This window comes from Acipenser ruthenus, chromosome 57, assembly GCF_902713425.1.
Source record: "Acipenser ruthenus chromosome 57, fAciRut3.2 maternal haplotype, whole genome shotgun sequence".
In the NCBI taxonomy this organism is placed as follows: Eukaryota; Metazoa; Chordata; class Actinopteri; order Acipenseriformes; family Acipenseridae; genus Acipenser; species Acipenser ruthenus.
Window position 1 is genome coordinate 4,236,359 of NC_081245.1, and position 21,539 is coordinate 4,257,897.

A 21,539-nucleotide genomic window follows, 5' to 3' on the forward strand; every position below is an offset into this window, starting at 1 on the left:
TCTGTAGAGGCTCTTATCCACTTGTAAATTCAGTGGTTTCCCACAATTGATTAGACTCAAATAAAAGTACTGTTAAACTGAAGTCTAGTGGAACAATGTATTAAACATGCACCCATGCAATCGTATTGACTGTGAAACTGCACACAGATCTGTTACACCGGCGCTGTGTCGTTTTCCTGCAGCCAGTACTTGCGTGGAGGCCTGGCGCCATCTACTGGGAGACGTGAGAATAGCAGGGAGAGGTTTGCTTTTCATTTCAATAGGAGAGAGATTATTTGGTCTCCAAACGGTATCTGGAAAGTTAATACTCCAGTTTAAATGAGGTGTATGAACTCAGGTGTTTGCATTATACACGATAGTGATACAAAGTAGTATTTGCCATTTGTAACTTTAAGAATGAACCAGCTATTCTATAAATGTTCAAACATTTCCTTGTCATTTTATTAACTGACTGATCAGCTGGTAACGTTTATCAGTTTTTTATATAATTAATAAAACAATTGTGTTTTTTAAATACATAAATTAATCTCCTGCCTTCATATATCATCACATATATTATTATTATTATTATTATTATTATTATTTATACAGTGAACGATACTCGAGTATAAAAATGCGCCTGCTTTCTTGATTATACGGTAAACTGCAGCAGAACTGATCTCCTATTGGTTATGAGAGCCCCAGCGCTTCCAATCACCGGAGGACTCCTCGGTTCAGCGTGACCCCCCAGCCAATAGCAGGTGAGAGAGGGGCGGGCTTATTTCGTTTCGGTCTCTCAGAATATTTTTTCCTGAAGGAGAGAGGAGGAGGCTGGAGTGGCTGAATTAACGAGTAAGTTTTTAAATATAAATTAATTTAATTCCATTTGTTAACCGGTACGCTTAGCTTTGATTAGTTGTATTGAAAGCAACGTGTTTCATGTAAAACTATTTTAAGAAAGTGGTCGAAAATAACAATTGTTTATCTACACACACACAGGCCCAGGCCCACATTTCTGGTCTATTAATTCGGAACATTTTGACATTTTTAAAAACAAGTAACCGCTCCAGCCCTCGGCGCTGCTCGGGACAGTTCCCCCGCATCACCGCCTCATGTTATTTCCAGGGTCAGGTTGCGCTCCGCTCCGCTTCAGACTCTACAGTGTTTGAACATCTTCTCAAATCGCGTGTTGTTTTCTCGCGCTGTTGTCTGCGTTAGCCGCGTGCCTGCAGGTTTGCGCGGACATCCGGGCACTTGGCGCGCACGCACATAGGGGGCGCGTTCACGACCCTTTTTTGCCGGCTAGATTGCAGACGGGAGTTTGCGCGTGACGTCACGGTCTGCGCAGACGCAGCGTGGGCAGCTTTGGTAGATGAACAACAGTTCTGAGCAGAACCAAAACGGAGGTGGAGTTGAGAGAAATTCTAATCACAGAAGTGGATGCAATCGAAGATCCCTTTGTGCTCCACGAGCTTCATAATTTACAGCACGGTCAGAAAATGTATAGTATAAACAGTCCCTGCTATAAAGAGATCATATACATGTATAAATTAGACAGTTGTTAGACAGTACTGTAGTTTGATCTGGGACAAAAATAGTTCAAATACTTGCACATATGGTCACATATCTCACTTCAACTACCTGCTATTAAAGCTGGTTTATTCTCCTTAATTCAAAGCAGGTTATTCCCTGTCCCTGATAGCCTTTCATCAATAACCAATTACACCTGCTGAAAATAACAGAGCGGTTTCAGGTTCATTTCAACCGTTTAGCATTATTATACATGTTTAAACCTTTAGAATAAATATCTGAATATTTGAAAAGTATAACAACTGTGTGGAGAAAGAGTCAAATCATTTTAATTTGTATTACAAATCATTCATAAGATAATTAATGACATGACTCGAAGGTGATTCACACCCCCTGGCTAGGTGGCAGTAGCACATGGAGTGAGGATTGTATCTGGTTGTCTACACGCTTCTTTGTCAGCCAGCGCTCGTCTATTGTTTTGATCCGCGGCTGCTCCAGCGCAGTACCTCTTGAGAAGCTGCGCGGACTTTTAACTTAGCAAAGTCTGCGTATCGTGAACGCAGCCAGTAACTGCACAGCAACCTCGGAGCCTCTGAAAACAAACCAAAACAGACGCGGTTTCCTTTATCAATTGAAGAGTTGCAAGCACATATATTTTTAACACAGTGTCGTGGAGTTGTATGCATTATTATTATTATTATTATTATTATTATTATTATTATTATTATTATTATTATTAATCTTGTATAGATCAGACATTCTTTTATGCCTCCTAATTACTGTATTTTTTTTGTAATTCATGGTTTATGGTCAGTCCCCCAGTGCAGAAGATACATTACACCCAGACTGCATCCCGTAGTTAATCCTGGGGTTTCTTGTGGGGTCTTACATATTAATGAGACATGCATCTTGCAACATCAAAACCTAGAACAGCATTTTAAAATAAGTGTACTTCCCCGGTGTAGATGAGAGAGATGTGTGTGCACATCGACAAACTCCACAGGTGGTCAGTCTGTCAGTTCATAGACCCAGAAGCCGGCCGGCAGGGTGTGTGGCCGTTGCTTTAAACCTACAACACCTCGTTTTAGTTTGTATCTATTATGTTTCGAGTCACGTCGGTTAGCCGTGTCCACCGGTCGCGTGTCACACCGCTTGACAACGGTTTGTTTTCAGCGGTTCCCGGTTGCTATGCGGAAGTCACTGCAGCCCTGATCTGAAGCCGCGGTATTTCAAATGAACAGAAGCCCGTTTTGCTTTAGTGATGTTGGCTGCAAATGTTTTTTCTTTCCATGCAAAACTCGTCGTTGTTCTTTTATTGAAATGAATGTTCACATACTGAAGCTGCACTGAGCGCAGAGTGCTAATATTGAACAACTACAGTAATACATGGAAGAGTTTGTGCTCCGTTTAAAAAGAGAAGTCAGGTTTGCACTGACCACAGAGTTTGTTTTTTTTAATCAGACAGCTCCACTACAGTACAGCGTTGTTTCCTCTGCCTTTGCGATTTCATTTTCACTGCAGTGTCTGTGGCAGTGTCCTGGGTGTGAACAGCATCACTGATTCCTGCATCTCTGAAGCCACGTAGCATAGCATGCGTTTCCACAGAGAGATCAGCAACAGCCTTCATCGGCCACTTCCACTCAAATCACTTCATTTCTTTACATATTGCATTGCAGCACAGCACTCTCAGTAAAATACCGCTTCAGCACACATTTATTTCACAAATTAGAGTCAATGAGAGTGACAGTCTGTATTTTATTTGAAAAAAAGATACTATACAGATGATATCATGGATAAGCATTTTATTTCTAGCATTATAAACATACTTGTCAATCTTCATGTTTTAATAGTTTCACAATCAATGGATTATGAAGGTACAATAAGCAACTAATATCGGTTCTATTCAAATCACGTACAAATCACGTATTAGTAGTAGTAGTAGTGGTAGCAGGAGCTCATTGTTGAGAGGGGTTACATGTGTGGGTGCTTTTTATACATGTTTGAATATTTCTCTGTTTAGAACTGTCTTTGTTTCTGTGATTTTGGTACATCTCTCCTTCCTCCTTGTTATAGAAAATCTCCTTCATCTCACTCAGTGCAGCACATTTGTGAGCACGGTAATGAATGGAGTCTGGAGTTGATAAGGCAAGTTCATAGAATTTAAGAAAGGGATTGTAACTGATTGTGTTTTATATTTTCTTTAGGAATTTGTTCAGAAGACAAAACTGGATTATCCTTGTGAAAGAGAAGATTCAATGATGGAGCCTGTCCATATTAAAGAGGAGAGTCCTGAACTAGAATCAGTCCATATTAAAGAGGAGAGTCCTGTACTAGAATCACTCCATATTAAAGAGGAGTGTCCTGTACTAGAATCACTCCATATTAAAGAGGAGAGTCCTGTACTAGAATCACTCCATATTAAAGAGGAGAGTCCTGTACTAGAATCAGTCCATATTAAGCAGGAGAGTCCTGTACTAGAATCAGTCCATGTTAAAGACGAGAGTCCTGTACTAGAATCAGTCCATATTAAACAGGAGAGTCCTGTACTAGAATCAGTCCATATTAAACAGGAGAGTCCTGCACTAGAATCAGTCCATATTAAAGAGGAGAGTCTTGACCTAGAATCAGTCCATATTAAAGAGGAGAGTCCTGTACTAGAATCAGTCCATATTAAAGAGGAGAGTCCTGTACTAGAATCAGTCCATATTAAAGAGGAGAGTCCTGAACTAGAATCAGTCCATATTAAAAGGGTTATTCTCAATTCTAAACCCTTAAGCAGCTTGCAGGACTCTCTTACCTGTGGTGACTGTGGGAAGAGGTTCAGTCTGTCATACTCTTTGAAAAGACACCAGAAAATCCACACAGGAGGGAAGCCACATCACTGTAATGACTGTGGGAAGAGTTTTAGACTGTCAAGGAGATTTCAAATACACCAGCGAATCCACACTGGAGAGAAACCATATACCTGTGCTGACTGTGGGAAGAGTTTCGTACAGTCACAAAGCCTGAAACGTCACCAACAAATCCACACTGGAGAGAAACCACATGTCTTTGCTGACTGTGGGAAGAGTTTCATAGACTCACAAAGCCTGAAACTTCACCAACAAATCCACAGTGGCGATAAACCACTTGTCTGTGCTGACTGTGGGAAGAGTTTCAAATACTCACAAAGCCTGAAACTTCACCAACAAATCCACACTGGAGAAAAACCACATGTCTGTGCTGACTGTGGGAAGAGTTTCAATCAGTCAGGCTATTTGACAAAACACCGGCAAATTCATATTTTAGTGAAACCATATGTCTGTGCTAACTGTGGGAAGAGTTTCAGTCATTCAAGCACATTGAAAAGACACCAGCAAATCCACACTGGAGAGAATCAATATGTCTGTGCTGACTGTGGGAAGAGTTTCAGTGAGTCAAGCACATTGCAAAGACACCAACGAATCCACACAGGAGACAAACCATATGTTTGTACTGACTGTGGGAAGAGTTTCAATCAGTCAGGCTATTTGACAAGACACCGGCGAACCCACAAAGGAGAGAAACCATATGTCTGTGCTGAGTGTGGTAAAAGTTTCACTCAGTTACACACCCTGAAACTTCACCAGCGAATCCACACAGGAGAGAAACCAGATGTCTGTGCTGAGTGTGGTAAAAGTTTCAATAAGTTAAGCATATTGAAAAGACACCAGCGAACCCACACAAGAGAGAAACCATATGTCTGTGCTGACTGTGGGAAGAGTTACAGAGATTTACAAAACCTGAAACTTCACCAGAGAATTCACACAGGAGAAAAACTGCATCCATGTAGTAGATGTGGGAAGAGTTTCAGTCAGTTAGCATATCTTAAAACCCACCAGTTAATTCACACAGGAGAGAAGCCACATCGCTGTAATGACTGTGGGAAGAGTTTCAGACACTCAGGCAACTTAAAAATGCACCAACGAATCCACACTGGAGAGAAACAACATGTCTGTGCTGATTGTGGGAAGAGTTTCAGGATGTTACAAACCATGAAACTTCACCGGCGAATCCACACAGGAGAGAAACCACATCACTGTAATGACTGTGGAAAGAGTTTCAGATGGATGTACAGCTTGACAACGCACCGGCTATTCCACACAGGAGAGAATCCTTATCACTGCACTCACTGTGGGAAGTCTTTTAATGCTTCCAGTTCTCTTAAAAGACACAAATGCAAGTTGTGAAAGTTTAGGCAGAATGTGAGTGTGTGTTCATTCATCCACACTCAGAAATTCCAGTCTTTTTCAACAGCAGCTTAATATAAAAACTGTGAGAACTCTGGTGAATGTCTACAGATGTTACAGATCCCTCAATATTAAACACTGCTCTGAAGCCTTTAATAAAGTACATTCTTAGTATGGTGAATGTTTACAGATGATACAGATTTATTGATATTAAACAGTTATCTGAAGCCGTTACATTATAAAGTTCATTCCTAGTTTGCAATCCGTCAAATATACAGACGCCTCGGGGCGTTGTGTGATACGAGGTGAAGCCGAGTGCCTCCAACCCCTGAGAAGTCTGTATATTCAACGTATATGGTGTGGGAGAAATTCATAGTTGTAATTGAGTGGTCTTTGTAAAAATGACATTTCAAATCTGAAACTTTGAGGCTTAAGATGCTGTGATGTTAATTAAGTGTGTCTTCCCCCAACCTTCTCCCATAACATTCGAGATCTGCTTCAAAGGACTGGATATTAGTAACAGAGGGTCGTAAAGATTTAAATTAGATTCAGTTTAGATTACCTGCCAGTCTGGTCTAAACAAACAGAACTGATTCTTATCTGTTAATTAAGAAAGTCTGTCTGAAGGCCAGGATACAACTTTCTTCGTATGAAGGGTTAAGAAGTGGGACACCTGGTGGATACGAGGTGCCATGACTTTGCATATTATATGAATTGTTACCGTGAAACATGGAATGTTTAAGTGAATAGAAATTCCTAATCTCTTTATTCTAAAAGTTAATTGATAAACAGACCTTCACGAGGGTGTAATATTAACTTGTGTAACAATCTCAGGGTTTTAGATTTACTGAAACTATCAGATTGAAACATAACAAATAAGTAATAACATACCTGATTTAAATGGGTTTTAGAATCATTTTAATAACAAATGTTGTGGTTTCCCAATATATTGAAATGTTTATTGTGTTTTAATGAAGTTTAAATTGAAAGTAATTCTTACAGTATTTTACTTTAATTATTGTATAACATGTTTAACATTTTTATCCTTATATGATCAATTTAACTAGCTGTCACAAAATGAAGTTTTGTTCTATACTTGTTTCGAATCTTGTTATCTCTCTCTCTCTCTCTCTCTCTCTCTCTCTCTCTCTCTCTCTCTCTCTCTCTCTCTCTCTCTCTCTCTCTCTCTCTCTCTCTCTCTCTCTCTCTCTCTCTCTCTCTCTCTCTCTCTCTCCATGGAGGAGGGTCGCTCCCTGTGTTAATGACACACATTGCTTGTGTAAAAGGAAGCGTCATTCAAACTGTAAGCCAATGAAAGGACTGATTTCGGTCAGGGATTAGCTTCCTGTTTTACCCGGAAGTGATTGGATCTCCAAAGTATACTCCTCTTTGGGCTCTATATTTAAATCAAAACATGCATGAACTCGTTCTCTTGGATTCAGACTCATCTCGCCATGAAGTAACCATTGAGCCTTCGCTTGCAATGGGGACCCATTCAAGCATCGTACGTATCTTCATCCTGAAGAAGACTCCTCACCGCTACACCCTTTGTTTTTCAGCAAGAACCACATCTCCAGAATAAGTACTACATTTGAAAGACATTAAGATTCAGTAAAATACTGTGTGTAGAAAAGTCTACATGCAAACCAGAAGTAAAAACATTGAATACAGAGTAACACTTTGTGAGATTAAAAATACAAGTGATTCTACTCTGAACAATTGAAAGAAGAAAAGACTTTAACTGAACTGATGCTACTGTGTGCATTTGAAAACAATGTGAACGTCTGAACCATTAAAACATTGATTGAGTTTATCTACAAGTTCTGAAGTAACTCTAGATTACAGCTTCATACTAAATGCAATTGAAGCTGCTTCCGAACTGATCTTGTTGAAACAAAAATGGCGTCTTCATTTGAACCCACACAACAGATGCTGCTTCACCCCGTCACTGTGTGTAATGTGCGTGAATCCTGCATGTGCGTGTACGGAAACACACGGAAGACAGCGTGCTCATGAAAATATGTGTTTCAATGTTTTATTCCTGCTTGTGTACTTATAATTCTGGTACCATGATATATAACGTCTATATCCTTCTTACTTTTGCGAGCCTTAATAAATGTAATCATTTTCATGTGTTGAGTTTGTTATGAGTACTAAAGTAAGTATTTATGATTGATATGAGATCCGTAAACGTATATATTGCACTTTTAAGGTTAGTTTATTGTGACTCAGTAATTTGACTGGTTAATCTCTTTATATTGAAACTGGAAGCATATTTTTTATAACTTAGCCTCATATTTATTTTCTATTTTGTTCATAATTCTTTTGATATTTAAAAAATCGAGGAATTGTAAGTATAATTTTATAACAAATATGAAATTTGTAAAGGACTAAAACACTACTTTTATATTAATCACATAATGGAGGCGTCGTCCTGTATATTAAAATACATTAATATTAACTAATATGTTTTTATACCAGCAATATAGCGAAAGGGGGGGGGAGATCCATCCATCTATCTATCTATCTATCTATCTATCTATCTAATATGCATACTTTTACTGTTAGTTTGGTGACTAAGTTATTTGACCGGTCAAGCTTTATTGATATTGAAACAGAAAAGCATATTTTTATAACCTAGGATATTGAGGTATTATTGATAAATATGATACCTTCATAAATATGCACAACAACAGCCACCTTGAAGGGCCATATTGCATTTATAAAGAGACCAAAAAGTAGCTCTACTTATAACTTTGAACTACACACTAAGTAAAGCTGAGTAAATGTATCTAATTGAAACATGTAAAAATAAGTAAATATTTATTTTTGGTATGTTTTGAATTTTACATTGATATTGAAAAGATCCACCAGGAGGCGGTGTTGAGACGGCACTGAAATATTTATTTTTTCTCTCATATGTTGTTTCATCAGAACGGAGGAACGGGTGAAAAAGATATTTAATACCGTCTCGGATTTCATTCGTTTTTAAAGGTGTGTGTCGGAGAGGAGTGGAGAATGTGCAGACGTGGCTTTTTCTGTTTTTTTGTAAGTTTACAAACCACTAAAAAGACATTACTTAAAGCGATGAAGTCAGGGTGAGTGTGTATATTGACAGATTCTCCAGTTTTGTTTTCATTTAGATAGCAGTTTATTCCACATCAGTGAAGCTTGAGATTTGATATTCTTCTCCTTCGACATTTCTTATATTTCCATAGAAATCCCTCAGCATTTTCTTAAGATTTTTATCTGTTTGTTATTTTTTCCATTTTGCTATCTTCCAGTTCATTACATTGCTCTTCATCCAAAGCTGCTTGTCTACTCTCTACTGTTGGGGTTGTTTTTGCTGGTAGTTGGTCACTCAGTTTTATAGATACTGCACCTCTGTATCTGTAAACAAGATGGCTAGCGGTCCTGTAAATTCAGTGATTTCTAATATGTGATGAGGCTCCATCCAATATACGGACAGCTGGAGCCTTGCTCGACCAATCCCATCGCTTGTTTAAAATTCCATTGCCAGACCTGGATTATACATTTTATAGCAATAATATCACTGATTTATCTTTTAAAATGTCCCTTTGAACTAGCTTTAAAACGGATCCTGTTATTTTTTCAACTCATATCTGTTTAACTCTTCCGAAAATAATGAACTGCATTCGAATGAAAATAACAAGCTGTTTTAATCAGTAAAAAGGGTTTCTGTTAGTATGATTAGTAAGCTGTGTGTTAATTGTGTTCAGATGAACTTCATACACACACAGCATGCAAATACACACAATACAGCACTGTGCAAAAGAGCTGGCCAAAACATTAGGAACACCTGCCATACACACACAGCATGCAAATACACACAATACAGCACTGTGCAAAAGAGCTGGCCAAAACATTAGGAACACCTGTCATACACACACAGCATGCAAATACACACAATACAGCACTGTGCAAAAGAGCTGGCCAAAACATTAGGAACACCTGCCATACACACAGCATGCAAATACACACAATACAGCACTGTGCAAAAGAGCTGGCCAAAACATTAGGAACACCTGTCATACACACACAGCATGCAAATACACACAATACAGCACTGTGCAAAAGAGCTGGCCAAAACATTAGGAACACCTGCCATACACACACAGCATGCAAATACACACAATACAGCACTGTGCAAAAGAGCTGGCCAAAACATTAGGAACACCTGCCATACACACAGCATGCAAATACACACAATACAGCACTGTGCAAAAGAGCTGGCCAAAACATTAGGAACACCTGCCATACACACACAGCATGCAAATACACACAATACAGCACTGTGCAAAAGAGCTGGCCAAAACATTAGGAACACCTGCCATACACACAGCATGCAAATACACACAATACAGCACTGTGCAAAAGAGCTGGCCAAAACATTAGGAACACCTGCCATACACACACAGCATGCAAATACACACAATACAGCACTGTGCAAAAGAGCTGGCCAAAACATTAGGAACACCTGCCATACACACACAGCATGCAAATACACACAATACAGCACTGTGCAAAAGAGCTGGCCAAAACATTAGGAACACCTGTCATACACACACAGCATGCAAATACACACAATACAGCACTGTGCAAAAGAGCTGGCCAAAACATTAGGAACACCTGCCATACACACAGCATGCAAATACACACAATACAGCACTGTGCAAAAGAGCTGGCCAAAACATTAGGAACACCTGTCATACACACACAGCATGCAAATACACACAATACAGCACTGTGCAAAAGAGCTGGCCAAAACATTAGGAACACCTGCCATACACACACAGCATGCAAATACACACAATACAGCACTGTGCAAAAGAGCTGGCCAAAACATTAGGAACACCTGCCATACACACAATCCTGTTCAGTTTGACACTACAATATAATCCCCCCTTCTTGGTGTCTGTGTTAGTTTACTACATTCTTCCAGAGTGTAGAATATAGTAAAGCCAGTAATTTAAGCAATGTTCTGCCAGCCTGGAACTAGAATGGGGAATGTAAACTAACTGGAAAGTCATCAATCTAGTTTCTGATGTTCTGCACAGAAAGCTGAACTTTTGTTCAACTCTACTTGAACAAAAGTTATTGTATTTCTTGCTCTTATTGTATTACTTGTATTGTAACGCTTGAAATGTTTTTGCTTACGATTGTAAGTCGCCCTGGATAAGGGCGTCTGCTAAGAAATAAATAATAATAATAATAATAATAATAATAATAATAATAATAATAATAATAATAATAATAATAATAATAATAGAATGTAGCAAACATTCACTCAGGAATAATATTGTAGTTTCTGTAGAAGCTCTTATCCAATTGTAGATTCAGTGGTTTCCCACGATTGATTAGACTGAAAGAAAAATACTGTTAAACTGAAGTCTAGTGGAACAATGTATTAAACATGCACCCATGCAATCGTATTGACTGTGAAACTGCACACAGGTTTGTTACACCGGCGCTGTGTCGTTTTCCTGCAGCCAGTACTTGCGTGGAGGCCTGGCGCCATCTACTGGGAGACGTGAAAATAGCAGGGAGAGGTTTGTCATTCATTTCAATGGGAGAGAGATTAAATCTCCAAACGGTATGTGGAAAGTTAATACTCGAATTTTAATGAATATATTAACTCATGTGTTTGCATTATACATGACAGCGATACAAGGTATTATTAGCCATGTATAACTTTATAAATGAATCGGCTATTATATAAATGAACCAACATTTCCTTGTCATTTTATTAACTGACTGATCAGCTGGTAACTTTTATCCATTTTTTATATAATTAATATAACAATTATCTGTGTGCTTGTTTTAAATACATACATTAATCTCCTCTTGTAATATATCACTGCATATATTATTTATTATTATTATTATTATTATTATTATTATTATTATTATTATTATTATTATTATTATTCATATAGTGAACGGTACTTGAGTATAAAAATGCGCCTGTTTTCTTCATTATACGGTAAACTGCTGCAGAACTGATCCCCTATTGGTTAAGAGTGCCCCAGCGCGTCCAATCACCGGAGGACTACTCTGTTCAGCGTGACACCACAGCCAATGGCAGAGGAGAGAGGGGCGGGCTTACTTCGTTTCGGTCTCTCAGAATATTTTTTCACCTGAAGGAGAGAGGAGGAGGCCGGCGCAGCTGAATTAACGAGTAAGTTTTTAAATATAAATTCATTGTATTCCATTTGTTAACCGGTACGCTTACCTTTGATTAGTTGTATTGAAAGCAACGTGTTTCATGTAAAACTATTTTAAGAAAGTGGTCGAAAATAACAATTGTTTATCTAAACATACACACAGGCCCAGGCCCCTATTTCTGGTCAATTTATTCGGAACATTTTGACATTTTTAAAAACAAGTAACCGCTCCAGCCCTCGGCGCTGCTCGGGACAGTTCCCCCGCATCACCGCCTCATGTTATTTCCAGGGTCAGGTTGCGCTCCGCTCCGCTTCAGACTCTACAGTGTTTGAACATCTTCTCAAATCGCGTGTTGTTTTCTCGCGCTGTTGTCTGCGTGAGCCGCGTGCCTGCAGGTTTGCGCGGACATCCGGGCAACTTGGCGCGCACGCACATAGGGGGCGCGTTCACGACACTTTTTTGCCGGCTAGATTGCAGACGGGAGTCTGCGCGTGACGTCACGGTCTGCGCAGACACAGCGTGGACAGCTTTGGTAGATGAACAACAGTTCTGAGCAGAACCAAAACGGAGGTGGTGTTGAGAGAAATTCTAATCACAGAAGTGGATGCAATCGAAGATCCCTTTGTGCTCCACCAGCTTCATAATTTACAGCATGATCAGAAAATGTATAGTAGAAACAGTCCCTGCTATAAAGAGATCATATACATGTTTAAATTAGACAGTTGTTAGACAGTACTGTATTTTGATCTGGGACACAAATAGTTCAAATACTTGCACATATGGTCACATATCTCACTTCAACTACCTGCTATTAAAGCTGGTTTATTCTCCTTAATTCAAAGCAGGTTATTCCCTGTCCCTGAGAGCCTTTCATCAATAACCAATTACACCTGCTGAAAATAACAGAGCGGTTTCAGGTTCATTTCAACCGTTTAGCATTATTATACATGTTTAAACCTTTAGAATAAATATCTGAATATTTGAAAAGTATAACAACTGTGTGGAGAAAGAGTCAAATCATTTTAATTTGTATTACAAATCATTCATAAGATAATTAATGACCTGACTGGAAGGTGATTCACACCCCCTGGCTAGGTGGCAGTAGCACATGGAGTGAGGATTGTATCTGGTTGTCTACACGCTTCTTTGTCAGCCAGCGCTCGTCTATTGTTTTGATCCGCGGCTGCTCCAGCGCAGAACCTCTTGAGAAGCTGCGCGGACTTTTAACTTAGCAAAGTCTGCGTATCGTGAACGCAGCCAGTAACTGCACAGCAACCTCGGAGCCTCTGAAAACAAACCAAAACAGATGTGGTTTCCTTTATCAATTGAAGAGTTGCAAGCACATATATTTTTAACACAGTGTCGTGGAGTTGTATGCATTATTATTATTATTATTATTATTATTATTATTATTATTATTATTATTATTAATCTTGTATAGATCAGACATTCTTTTATGCCTCCTAATTACTGTAATTTTTTTTGTAATTCATTGTTTATGATCGGTCCCCCAGTGCAGAAGATACATTACACCCAGACTGCATCCCGTAGTTAATCCTGGGGTTTCTTGTGGGGTCTTATATATTCATGAGACATGCATCTAGCAACATCAAAACATAGAACAGCATTTTAAAATAAGTGTACTTCCCCGGTGTAGATGAGAGAGATGTGTGAGCACATCGACAAACTCCACAGGTGGTCAGTCTGTCAGTTCATAGACCCAGAAGTCGGCCGGCAGGGTGTGTGGCCGTTGCTTTAAACCTACAACACCTCGTTTTAGTTTGTATCTGTTATGTTTCGAGTCACGTAGGTTAGCCGTGTCCACCGGTCACGTGTTACACCGCTTGACAACGGTTTGTTTTCAGCGGTTCCCGGTTGCTATGCGGAAGTCACTGCAGCCCTGATCTGAAGCCGCGGTATTTCAAATGAACAGAAGCCCGTTTTGCTTTAGTGATGTTGGCTGCAAATGTTTTTTCTTTCCATGCAAAACTCGTCGTTGTTCTTTTATTGAAATGAATGTTCACATACTGAAGCTTCTTGCACTGACGGCAGAGTGCTAATATTGAACAACTACAGTAATACATGGAAGAGTTTGTGCTCTGTTTAAAAAGAGAAGTCAGGTTTGCACTGACCACAGAGTTTGTTTTTTTAATCAGACAGCTCCACTACAGCACAGCGTTGTTTCCTCTGCCTTTGCGATTTCATTTTCACTGCAGTGTCTGTGGCAGTGTCCTGGGTGTGAACAGCATCACTGATTCCTGCATCTCTGAAGCCACGTAGCATAGCATGCGTTTCCACAGAGAGATCAGCAACAGCCTTCATCGGCCACTTCCATTCAAATCACTTCATTTCTTTACATATTGCATTGCAACACAGCACTCTCAGTACAATACCGCTTCAGCACACATTTATTTCACAAATTCTCGCGAAATCCGTGAAAATAAAAAACACACTAACAGGTGATCCTGGTTTCATACCCGAACCTGTTTGTTATTTATCGTTTTTAGGTAGGGCAACATTCTTTCCATGCAGTGAAAAACACATTCTTTCATTAATACATAAACACGTTATTATTATTTATTATTATTATTATTTATTTCTTAGCAGACGCCCTTATCCAGGGCGACTTACAATCGTAAGCAAAAACATTTCAAGCGTTACAATACAAGTAATACAATAAGAGCAAGAAATACAATAACTTTTGTTCAAGTAAAGTACAAGTTTGACAAACCACAATTCAATAATACAGCAGGTAATAGTGATAGTTACATCAGGATATGATTAAATAGTGATAGTTACATCAGGATGTGATTAAATACAAAATACTACAGGTTAAACACTTGACAGATTACAGTATTCTGAAGTACAGGATTAAATGCAGCCGTTGCCATGAGAGTGACAGTCTGTATTTTATTTTAAAAAGACACTGTACAGATGATCTCATGGATAAGCATTTTATTTCTAGCATTATAAACATACTTGTCAGTCTTCATGTTTTAATAGTTTCACAATCAATGGGTTGTGAAGATACAATAAGCAACTAATATCGATTCTGTTCAAATCACGTACAAAAGCATTATTTATTTATTTATTCCAAAGTAGCATTAAAATCTAAAAAAAAAATATGGTAAACGGCAGACTACGTTTACAAGAAAAAGAAAGAAAAAAGTTTCAAGTTTGTCTTGAAATAAAACAGTAAACTTAGAATCCCAACAAGTACACACTTGACCACAAATCTTAGCAGACTTACAATTGTTACAAGATATCACATTATTTTTTTACATACAATTACATTAATTTTTACACATTATTTTTACACACAATTATCCATTTATACAGTTGGGTTTTTACTGGAGCAATCTAGGTAAAGTACCTTGCTCAAGGGTACAGCAGCACTGTCCCCCACCTGGGATTGAACCCACGACCCTCCGGTCAAGAGTCCAGAGCCCTGACCACTACTCCACACTGCTGCCCTGTTTAATTGTTACAAAATATCACATTATTTTTACATACAATTACCCATTTATACAGTTGGGTTTTTACTGGAGCAATCTAGGTAAAGTACCTTGCTCAAGGGTACAGCAGCAGTGTTTCCCACCTGGGATTGAACCCACGACCCTCCGGTCAAGAGTCCAGAGCCCTAACCACTACTCCACACTGCTGCCCCCCTTTTTCCAATAACCTAATGCTTAGCGGCTATGTTTTTTTTTTTAGTAACTTTACTAGATTGATGCATTTAAATGTCAGGTTCATGTATTAAGAAAGCAGTGCGACTGATTTGCTAATTTACAAAAGGCGTAAATAATACCTTAAGTTCACGAAGAAGTTTAAAAGCTTAGCCATTTCCTGCTAAATGAAAGATCATCCTTTTCCACAGCTAGCCAATCAGAAGTTATAGGATGGGAGGTACACACGTTCTAAATGTTTGTATGTATGTGCAAGACTTCTGCAAGTCAGAGTTTTCAGAAACTTGCGTGGCTCTCTAGAGATCTACCGGAGTGTTTTTCTAGCAGCAGAACAAACACAGGAAAAATAAATAAAGAGTATTTGTCCAACGGGAAAAGTATGATGGCAAAACTTGTTGTCCCGGGCGGGCATCGGGCGATCTAAATTCCACGCCCCTGATATGTAAACTGAAACGGGGCACCATACAGTGAGCTCTCGAACCCGAGTGCCACGTCTACAAACTCCTGTCTGCCCTAAAAGAGAGTTCCCCTTCATGAGGGAATATTGATCAGTTATCTTGTACTTGTTAAACTAGCCGACTCTTATATTTTGTCTAAAGATATATGCTGCAGTAAACTGTGTTTTTTTTATATGCAAGGCTTAGGATATTGGCTATACTTACGATAGGTATACCTACAGGAGAGTTGAGATTGAGTGATCATTGTTTGTTATGTAATATGCTTTACCATACCTCTCTGTGCTTTACAATGCTTCCCTATGCTTTACCAGACCTCTCTGTGCTTTACAATGCTTCCATATGCTTTACCAGACCTCTCTGTGCTTTACAATGCTTTCCTATGCTTTACCAGACCTCTCTGTGCTTTACAATGCTTCCCTATGGTTTACCAGATATCTCTGTGCTTTACAATGCTTCCCCATGCTTTACCAGACCATAACAAAATTATTGTAACAGATTGTATTTTATATTTTCTTTAGGAATTTGTTCAGAAGACAAAACTGGATTATCCTTGTAAAGAGAAGATTTAATGATGGAGCCTGTCCATATTAAAGAGGAGAGTCCTGTACTAGAATCAGTCCATATTAAAGAGGAGAGTCCTGTACTAGAATCAGTCCATATTAAAGAGGAGAGTCCTGTACTAGAATCAGTCCATATTAAGAAGGAGAGTCCTGTACTAGAATCAGTCCATATTAAAGAGGAGAGTCCTGAACTAGAATCAGTCCATATTAAAGAGGAGAGTCCTGTACTAGAATCAGTCCATGTTAAAGAGGAGAGTCCTATACTAGAATCAGTCCATGTTAAAGAGGAGAGTCCTGTACTAGAATCAGTCCATATTAAAGAGGAGAGTTATGTTCTAGAATCAGTCCATATTAAAGAGGAGAGTCCTGTACTAGAATCAGTCCATATTAAAGAGGAGAGTCCTGTACTAGAATCAGTCCATATTAAAGAGGAGAGTCCTGTACTAGAATCAGTCCATATTAAAGAGGAGAGTCCTGAACTAGAATCAGTCCATATTAAAGAGGAGAGTCCTGTACTAGAATCAGTCCATCTTAAAGAGGAGAGTCCTATACTAGAATCAGTCCATGTTAAAGAGGAGAGTCCTGTACTAGAATCAGTCCATATTAAAGAGGAGAGTTATGTTCTAGAATCAGTCCATATTAAAGAGGAGAGTCCTGTACTAGAATCAGTCCATATTAAAGAGGACAGTCCTGTACTAGAATCAGTCCATATTAAAAAGGTTATTCTCATTTATAAACCCTTAAGCAGCTTGCAGGGCTCTCTTACCTGTGGTGACTGTGGGAAGAGGTTCAGTCTGTCAGGCGCATTGAAAAGACACCAGAAAATCCACACAGGAGAGAAGCCACATCACTGTAATGACTGTGGGAAGAGTTTCAGATATTCACAAAACCTGAAACTTCACCAGCGAATCCACTCTGGAGAGAAACCATATGTCTGTGCTGACTGTGGGAAGAGTTTCATGCATTTGCAAAGCCTCAAACTTCACCAGCGAATCCACACTGGAGAGAAACCACATGTCTGTGTTGACTGTGGGAAGAGTTTCACACAGTCACAAAGCCTGAAACGTCACCAGCGAATCCACACTGGAGAGAAACGATATGTCTGTGCTGACTGTGGGAGGAGTTTTACACAGTCAGTCTGCTTGAAACGTCACCAGCAAAGCCACACTGGAAAGAAACCATATGTTTGTGCTGACTGTGGGAAGAGTTTCATGCACTCACAAAGCCTGAAACTTCACCAGCAAATCCACACTGGAGAGAAACCACATGTCTGTGCTGACTGTGGGAAGAGTTTCAATCAGTCAAGCGCATTGAAAACACACCAGCGAATCCACACAGGAGAGAAGCCACATCACTGTAATGACTGTGAGAAGAGTTTCATGCACTCACAAAGCCTGAAACTTCACCAGCAAATCCACACTGGAGAGAAACCACATGTCTGTGCTGACTGTGGGAAGAGTTTCAATCAGTCAAGCACATTGAAAAGACACCAGCGAATCCACACAGGAGAGAAACCATATGTCTGTGCTGACTGTGGGAAGAGTTTCAATCAGTCAGGCTATTTGACAAAACACCGGCGAACCCACAGAGGAGAGAAAGCGGATGTCTGTGCTGATTGTGGGAAGAGTTTCAGTCAGTCCTGCTATTTGAAAATGCACCAGCAAATTCACACTGGACAGAAACAATATGTCTGTTCTGACTGTGGGAAGAGTTTCAGTGGGTCAGGCACATTGAAAAGACACCAGCAAATCCACACAGGAGACAAACCACATGTCTGTGCTGACTGTGGGAAAAGTTTCAATCAGTCAGGCTATTTGAAAAAACACTGGCGAACCCACAGAGGAGAGAAACCATATGTCTGTGCTGAGTGTGGGAAGAGTTACAGAGATTTACAAAACCTGAAAATTCACCAGAGAATTCACACAGGAGAGAAACGGCATCCATGTAGTAGATGTGGGAAGAGTTTCAGTCAGTTAGCATATCTTAAAATCCACCAGTTAATTCACACAGGAGAGAAGCCACATCACTGTAATGACTGTGGGAAGAGTTTCAGACAGTCTGGCAACTTAAAAATTCACCAGCGAATCCATACTGGAGAGAAACAACATGTCTGTGCAGACTGTGGAAAGAGTTTCACAGATTTACGAAATCTGACACTTCACCAGCAAATCCACACTGGAGAGAAACCATATGTCTGTGCTGACTGTGGAAGGAGTTTCAGGATGTTACAAACCCTGAAACTTCACCGGCGACTCCACACTGGAGAGAAACCACATCACTGTAATGACTGTGGGAAGAGTTTCAGATGGATGTACAGCTTGACAATGCACCAGCTATTCCACACAGGAGAGAATCCTTATCAGTGCTCTCACTGTGGGAAGTCTTTTAATGCTTCCAGTTCTCTTGAAAGACACAAATGCAAGTTGTGAAAGTTTAGGCAGAATGTTAGTGTGTGTTCATTCACCCGCACTCAATATAAAAACTGTGAGAACTCTGGTGAATATCTACAGATGATACAGATTTATCAATATTAAACACAGTGCTCTGAAGCCGTTACATTATAAAATACATTCTTAGTTTGCAATCCGTCGAATATACAGACGCCTCGGAGCGTTGTGTGATACGAGGCGAAGCCGAGTGCCTCCAACCCCTGAGAAGTCTGTATATTCAACGCATACGGTGTGGGAGAAAGTCATAGTTGTAATTGAATGTACTTTATAAAATGACATTTCAAATCTTAAACTGTGAGTCTTAAGATGCTGTGATGTTAATTAAGTGTGTCTTCCCCCAACCTTCTCCCATAACATTCGAAATCTGCTTCAAAGGACTGGATATTAATAACAGAGGGTCGTAAATATTTAAAATGGTTTTAGTTCAGATTACCTGCCAGTCTGTTCTGGTAACAAATAAGTAATAACATACCTGATTTAAATAGGTTTTAGAATCATTTTAATAAAGAATGTGGTTTCCCAATATATTGAAATGTTTATTGTGTTTTAATGAAGTTTAAATTGAAAGTAATTCTTACATCATTTTACTTTAATTATTGTATAACATGTTTAACATTTTTATCCTTCTGTGATCAATTTAACTAGCTGTCACAAAATGAAGTTGAGTTCTATAAATGTTACGAATCCTGTTCTATCTATCTCTCTTTCTCCATGGAGGAGAGTCACTCTGTGTTAATGACACACATTGCTTTTGTAAAAGGAAGCGTCATTCAAACTTTGTAAGCCAATGAAAGGACTGATTTCGGTCAGGGATTAAAAGTGATTGGATCACCAAAGTAAACTCCTCTTTGGGCGCTATATTTAAATCAAAACATGCATGAACTCGTTCTCTTGGATTCAGACTCATCTCGCCATGAAGTAACCATTGAGCCTTCGCTTGCAATGGGGACCCATTCAAGCATCGTACATATCTTCATCCTGAAGAAGACTGCTCGCCGCTACACCCTTTGTTTTTCAACAAGAACCACATCTCCAGAATAAGTACTACATTTGAAAGACATTAAGATTCAGTAAAATACTATGTGTAGAAAAATCTACATGCAAACCGGAAGTAAAAAACATTTAATACAGAATAACACTTTGTGACAAAAATACAAACAATTCTACTCTGAACAATTGAAAGAAGATAAGACTTTAACTGAACTGATGCTACTGTGTGCATTTGAAAACAATGTGAACGTCTGAACCATTTAAACATTGATTGAGTTTATCTACAAGTTCTGAAGTAACTCTAGAATACAACTTCATACTAAATACAATTGAAGCTGCTTCCCAACTGAACTTGTTGAAACAAAAATGCCGTCTTCATTTGAACCCACACAACAGACGCTGCTTCACCCCGTCACTGTGTGTAATGTGCGTGAATCCTGCGTGTGCGTGTACGGAAACACACGGAGGACAGCGTGCTCATGGAAATATGTGTTTCCATGTTTGATTCCTGCTTGTGTACTTATAATTCTGATACCATGATATATAATTTCTGTATCCTTCTTACTTTTGTGAGCCTTAATAAACATAATCATTTTTATGTGTTGAGTTTGTTATGAGTACTAAAGTAAGCATTTATGATTAATATGTGATCCGTAAAATAAACACACACACACACATATACACACACACATATATATATATATATATATATATATATATATATATATATATATATATATATATATATATATATATATATATATATATAATTTGACTGGTTAACCTCTTTATATTGAAACTGGAAGCATATTTTTTATAACTTAGCCTCATATTTATTTTCTATTTTGTTCATAATTCTTTTGATATTTCAAAAATCGACTAATGGAATTGTAAATATAATTTTATAAGAAATATGAGATTTATAAACGACTAAAATCCTATTATTATATTTAAATATTAATCATATATTTAAGGTGTCGTCCTGCATATTAAAATACATTTATATTAACTCATATGTTTGTATATTACCAATATGGGGGGGGGGGGATATTTACTCCGGCGCTGTGTCGTTTTCCTGCAGCCAGTACCTGCGTGGAGACCTGGCGCCATCTACTGGGAGACGTGAGAGTAGCAGGGAGAGGTTTGTCATTCATTTCAATGGGAGAGAGATTATTAAATCTCCAAACGGTATCTGGAAAGTGAATACTAGAATTTAAATGAATATATTAACTCATGTGTTTGTATTATACATGACAGTGATACAAGGTATTAATAGCGATTTGTAACTTTATAAATGAACCGGCTATTCTATAAATGAACCAACATTTTATTAACTGACTGATCAGCTGGTAACTTTTATCTATTTTTTGATATAATTAATAAAACTATTATCTGTGTGTTTGTTTTAAATACATGCATTAATCCCCTGCTTTCATATATCACCGCATATATTATTATTATTATTATTATTATTATTATTATTATTATTATT

The 21,539-nt window shown here is 38.6% G+C and overlaps 1 protein-coding gene across 3 annotated transcripts; it reads left to right on the forward strand.

The window, feature by feature from the left end:
- The first annotated feature begins 763 nt into the window (after nt 1-763).
- Nucleotides 764-20,645, forward strand: LOC117968965 (zinc finger protein 345-like). 3 transcript variants are annotated; one of them, XM_059017680.1, is made up of 2 exons: nt 764-831; nt 16,566-20,645. In XM_059017680.1, the coding sequence occupies exon 2, from the start codon at nt 16,616-16,618 to the stop codon at nt 19,034-19,036; it is 2,421 nt and encodes an 806-aa protein (XP_058873663.1). In that variant the 5' UTR covers nt 764-831; nt 16,566-16,615; the 3' UTR covers nt 19,037-20,645. The 3 variants fall into 3 exon arrangements, with proteins under 3 accessions (XP_058873663.1, XP_058873664.1, XP_058873662.1); XM_059017681.1 differs by lacking the exon at nt 16,566-20,645 and adding an exon at nt 3,714-7,848 and having other exon boundaries at nt 783-831; XM_059017679.1 differs by lacking the exon at nt 764-831 and adding an exon at nt 11,745-11,916.
- The last annotated feature ends 894 nt before the right edge of the window (nt 20,646-21,539 follow it).